We start from the raw sequence: 5873 nt of genomic DNA, 5'->3' as shown, positions 1-5873 counted from the left end.
ATTCCTCACAACACTGCATGTGTAAATACAGAATTTAGAGAAATCACCATGTTAGTTTCATTTTCAATCCTGCAAACGTGTGATCGGTCTACGCTTATGTAACAATTTTTGGTTCTGACACATTCATATCCTAGAGACGTAAATATTTGAACTAATGGAGACTTTGACCATCTTATTAATATGAAAATGTGGCCTGCCTACTTTCCACTTCTAAAGCTTTGTCCACCCATACAGAACTAAGTGGAAAAGAGTTACTACATTCGGACCTACATAAACATCATCTGAGTGGTGGGCCTGAATTATCTAGGTGTTTGCCAGTTCATATTATATTTGTGGAAATATGACTACAAAGCTAGGTCAAATACCTCAAGCTTACTAATAAGGTACATTACATACAGTTCAAGTCAACAAATAGCTATGGAAGTTTTCTTTATTGACTACTTGATGTGTAACAATAATTGGCGTCTTTTTCACACATTACAAAAAATTATACCTGGCTCAGTATGCAACCTTTTAAGCACAGCCATATTATTTAAAAGAAGAAGGGGGAAAACCTAGTCTACCCAATACAGCATTTACAAATGCACAAAACATGCCGCTTTGGCTTGTATATTGTCTAGATTAAAAAAAAAAAAATCTCTTTTTAACATAAATAAGTTAGTATAATTTTCAGTGTCTTTACAGAGTTATGTACACAGGTACACTTCAAATGGTTTTGTTTCATACACATACACAGGCAGTGTAAAAATACTGTTTAAAGATGTAGTATCCATTTCACATTTCACCTATCCACGGGTGCTTTTCTCTATACGCACTTTCCTTTAAAAACACCACCTTCCTTTGGGCAAATTAACAAATAGAATGAGAAGCTGTAAATTAAACATTATTTCATTATTTTTTATGTCAAGTTACTTACAGATCTTTAAAAATATCCAGGGATTTAGAATGATTTTGACTGTGTCTACACACCCTGAAGTGAAAAGAAAATTAAGAAATTTTCTCAACAAATCTGATAAAAATTAAATGGTCAATTCTGAGCATTCAGAACTCCCCCCATACATGCCAGATTTTTGCCCAGGGGTACCTGGAGTGATTACCAAACAGCTGAATACTTTAACTGGCAAATTCCAATTTTAAGGGAGACTGGAGAAGCCGGGGAGCACTGAGTAGAGTTTTGTTTAAAAAAAAAAAAAGCCATTTGCTGCTACATAACGGAATCATCTGAGCTCCTAAATGAGAAAAAGCTTCATGTAAAAATAAGTATCAATTATCTGCAGCCAGTGTTCAAATTTGGATGATTTTTTAAACGAAGTATCAGTTCTCACTGAAAGGGACATTACATCTTTAAAGAAAACAAAACCTTCCCCCCAGACTGCTTCTCTTAGTGCAAGTCAAATATTTTTCTCCTTGCTCTAAATCGAAGCAAGCTCTTCATACCCCCCCATGCCAATTCCTCAGCCCCACCCTGCCCTCCCTTCCCCAAGGTTTATGTGCTACAAAAAAAGTAAAAACTATATACACAGGTAGTACAATGAAGCAAATAAGGAAAAACCTAATTGCACAATGCTACATCCAATGCTTTTAGAGGCAGATGATTTAAGAGTGCCTAAAACTTTAGTGTTATTGGGTTGTTGCTGTTCAGTGCTTATAAGGGATGTCCACTCCGTGGAGTCAGCGATATGTATTCAAAATGTTTAATTTATATCTTCCTTGCTTCAAGCAGTGATGTATCGGATAAACAAGGAAACATACTCTCAATTCTGCAAAAGAAACAAGAAAGTATTAGGAGAAAAGCACGAGAACAACACTGCCAATATATTACGGGAATTATTTTGTTACTGTCTTTGTTGGGAAATACCTGAGCAATAGCAAAGAAAGAACGTGCTAAAAGTTGGTGCTCAGAGTCACCTCCATCCAACATTTCCTTCACTGGATTTTTACTCTCCCCTGCACTGTGGACTTTCGTCTAGAGCAGTGGTTCTCAACAGTGGGTAATTCTGCCTCCCCCTCCACCCCCGGGGGACATTTGGCAATGTTTGGAGACATTTTTGGTTGTCACACTGGGTGGGGAGGGGGTGCTACTGGCATCTGCTGGGAGAGGTCAGGGATGCTGCCAAAACATTCTACAATGCGCAGGACCGCCTCCCACGACAAAGAATTATTCGGCCCCAAATGTCAACAGTACAGAGGTTGAGAAACCCTGGTCTAGAGAATCGGGGGTCAAAGATAGTGAGAAAGGACAGACACAGGAAAATTCAGAAAGTGTAACACATAAGAGTAGCAAAATTTTCTAAGTTTGAAAAATAACTGGAAATCACACTTAAAAAGACTACCCAAAGAAAATTCTATTCACTTTTTTTTTTCTCAAAATATTTTAGGCTTAGTCATATGTAGAATATACACACAAATGCTTATGAATAGGTCCTTACTACTATTTCCTGTATTCTCTGAACTGGCAATATTTACTAACAAATGCTTCTCTGTATGTCAGAATGGGGCCAGATCAAAATCCAGTAGGTCTGATTTGCTGTGGCTCATCTGATGAGCTAGGCCACAAGTCACAAACCAACAAGAGCTGCAGGTGGTAAGGTTGCTTCAGAAAATTTTTTCAACCAATTTACCCACTTCATATATAAGCTGTGATGGAGAAGTTCAATAGCGCTGTTTTGTATAAGCTCTGAAAAATATGTATGTAATGAAATCCTATATGTGACACTGATTTAAAAATACAACAAACTTGAACCCCACCTTCATCCCTTTTTTTTAAGTTTTAATTTTTATAGATGAGGATTTTAAAAGTTAATATCAACATCTCTTAGGATCTCTTTATATGCTAGGCTATGAGGGTGTTTTGGAAAAAAAAAAGAGGACACGGTCGTTGTCTGTAAGACGTTTACAAACTATTAATACATGTAGCCTGATCATTATGGAGACCAATCCACGTAAAGCTGGGGGCTGAATTATTCAAATTAGCTTTTCATGTTGATCATATTTTAGTAGACGGCAAAAATCTCCACTTCCCTTGTTTGGGGTACACCTACCCCGTCAGCTCTGATATCTACTATCCATTTCCCCTACAAGTATCTAAATTCCCCTGTTATAGCACGACTGGCATACACATGCTGACGTGTTCCTGGACTGCTTACCCTGGCAGTTACTTTAACTTTTGCTTTGCAACTTCAGTGTTATCAGAAATTCCGTCAGAACCTTAGGATTTCTGAGCCTTCCATTTTGGTTTTTTTAAATACACACGTTCCTTCTCCATCCCCCAAACTTATCAGAAGACAGGGAAAGTGAGAGTTTGTGAAAATGATAAAAACCAAAGGAAACCACATACCTCTCTTGTCACGTTTCTAACCATTTGAACAACCAGCTATGAGCCATTTGTGCCTCACTTTTCCCTCAAAGTTTGAATTAAATCATTTATTTGAATTAAATCATTTTTCCATGTGTGGCTCAAAATCTGAGTCAACCTGGTCTTCGGGGAGATGAATTCTCATGAAGTGGGATGGAGGCAGACCCCCGCTCTTGTTCAGATGGAAAAAGAACCTATTGTTCCCAACATGTTTTGATGGGACTCTCAGAGAACTGACCTTCCTCCCCACAGGGCCTTGGTTACAAGTACTTGCCTGGGACCCTTGCTCTAATCATTTGGTACTTCAAAGGAAAATGATCTCAGGACATAGAAACTGGGAAGAATTACAGCACCTCCACAGTAATTCTCAGTCTTCCCCATTCCTACTTCTTTTGACCTCCAAAATATAAACCGAACAAAAACCCACAAGCTCTAATCTGCCAGCCACCACTGAGATCGGGTTATCCTGGGGCTGGAAAGCCCACGAGTTCCTGCAGCCCAATTCGGGGGTCACTTCTTTGCTCGTAGTAATCAACCCACCGAGTACTTTACGTTTGACGCCTTCTGAGGCCCGGCTTCTTGGGCGTCTGCTCCACTGAACCCGCGTTCGGGGAACCGTCTGAAACATTTTCTTCTGTTCTGTTTGCTCTTTTGTTTTGAGTAGAGGAATCTAAGGGCAGGAGGGAATTTTAAAAAGAACACACACAAACAATCTTTATTAGAAAAAACAATGGGTGACAGAAGTGGACCCAAGAACCAGGGGACGAAAAACCCACCACCTACACCCACAATCCTGGATCCGTCATTCCCAGTGGCCTTTAAGGGCACAAAATGAGGTTGTTTTCACATAACAGAAAGTATTCTACGCCCCCAAAGCTCTCTCTCCAAAGCGAAGAGGGAGGCCGTTGATAAACATCCCAACGTTGTCACATACCTACCGCTGGCGAGCGGGGAGGAGCCGCGATGTTTTCAGTTAGAAGAATTACCAGATAGATAACACAGTCTCAGGCTTCTGACTTAAAAGTCATAAACAGACAAGCAGTCAGCTAAATAAATAGCATTTAAAACCTAAGATTAAGAAAGTGCGCTCCCCCAGAGCTAAATCAGAATGCGCTGAAAACAAAGTTGAGGTTAAAGACCCTCAGGCAGGCAAGGCAGTGCCGCTAACACAGACACACAGAAAGACATTTCACTCATTTGAAAGGGTCATTACCGTCTGTGGCAGGTCGCTTCCTTATCCCAGTGCACTGCTCCGCTAACCCCGTCTGGCTGTCCGGTGCATCAGTCTTCTGGTCTACCAAATGCGTGTCCTCTGAGTTTGCCTGAGACCCAATTAAAGGCACCGCCTGGCGGGTCCCGCTGACATCCTGGCCCTCCTGCGCCGGCACCTTGCAGGCGCCTTTGGGTGGCCGCGGGGGTCTGTAGTAGAACTCGGGCAAGTTGCCCTTTTCCACCTCTTGCCACTCGTATTTGCCCTCCAAGGGCTTGTGATTCTGAAAATCAAAATTCCACTTGCGCTGGCTGGCCTCTTCCATGTCTCTACAGTGCTTCTCCAAGTCCCGGGTTAACTCTTCGTGATTGACCGCGCCGAAGAGGTTTCTGCAGGCCGAGGGCTTGGGGTACTCCGCCTGTCTGGCGTCCATCCGCTCCAAGCTCGGGCTCCCATTAGACACTCGCACGTTTGACATCTTCCTCCCCGGGCTCGGCGACCGCCTCTCTTGCGCTCTCGCAAAACAAAACGAACAAAACAAGACGCCCCGACCCAGCCCGAGCCCCTCTTATAAGCCCTGCGACTGCCCTCCGAGCCAAGAGAAACAAACACGGACGAGTAAGTGCCCGAGCGTCAGGAGCGCGCGGGGCTGGGGGAGGGGGCGAGGGGCAGCCCCGGCCAGGCAGCCCCGAGTCCCCGCCGATCAAGTGGACTGGCGAGCGGGAGGCGGGGAGGGGAGGGGAGAGGAGCGCAGCGGAGAGAGGAGGGGGCAGAGCCAGTCCAAGTCCGGGCAGCTGCGAGCCCGCGGGTCCCGCCGACCGAGCGGCTCTCCAAACCTTGCCGGCGTCGGAGTCGCGGAGCGGCGAGAGAGTGGGGACAGGGGAGGGGGAGAAAAACACCCCGAAAAGACGAGCCCCCTTTTTTTAGTTGCCCAATATGGCGGTGGAAGGGAGGCTGACGAAGAAGAAGATGATTGACACCGCAAGTCTATTTAAACAGAGGAGGAGATCATTGGTCGCGGCGCCGGGAGCCGCCCCGCCGAGGCTGGCGAGCGCGGCCTTAAGGTGGCCCCGGGGCGGCCGCGGCGCCTCCCCGCCTCCCGAGCGCGCCCTCGCCGAGCGCGCGCCCGGGAGATGGGCTGGTCGCGTGACTGCTGGAGGCGCACCGCTGCCAGCAAACCTGCTCCGGCTGGCCTCGGAGAAATTAAAAATAAGACAAACAAGCTCGCCAAACGGCCGGGGAGCCGGGGAGGGGCCTGTGCAGCGGGGCCGGCGGGGCGGCGGGTTCTGGTCCCGGCGCTGCGCGGGC

The 5873-nt window shown here is 45.3% G+C and overlaps 1 protein-coding gene across 1 annotated transcript; it reads right to left on the bottom strand.

Moving 5' to 3' along the window:
• Nucleotides 1–404: 404 nt before the first annotated feature.
• CDKN1B (cyclin dependent kinase inhibitor 1B) lies at nucleotides 405–5628 on the bottom strand. Its single transcript, XM_029206257.1, has 3 exons — nucleotides 4569–5628; nucleotides 3896–4025; nucleotides 405–1760 (listed from the first exon to the last, which is right to left on the bottom strand). The coding sequence occupies exons 1-2, from the start codon at nucleotides 5041–5043 to the stop codon at nucleotides 3904–3906; spliced, it is 597 nt and encodes a 198-aa protein (XP_029062090.1). The 5' UTR covers nucleotides 5044–5628; the 3' UTR covers nucleotides 405–1760; nucleotides 3896–3903.
• Between the last annotated feature and the right edge of the window lie 245 nt (nucleotides 5629–5873).

This window comes from Monodon monoceros, unplaced genomic scaffold (genome assembly GCF_005190385.1).
Source record: "Monodon monoceros isolate NGI ecotype Baffin Bay Population unplaced genomic scaffold, NGI_Narwhal_1 Super_Scaffold_6, whole genome shotgun sequence".
Classification (NCBI taxonomy): domain Eukaryota; kingdom Metazoa; phylum Chordata; class Mammalia; order Artiodactyla; family Monodontidae; genus Monodon; species Monodon monoceros.
This window is presented reverse-complemented; position numbering and strand designations above follow the sequence as displayed.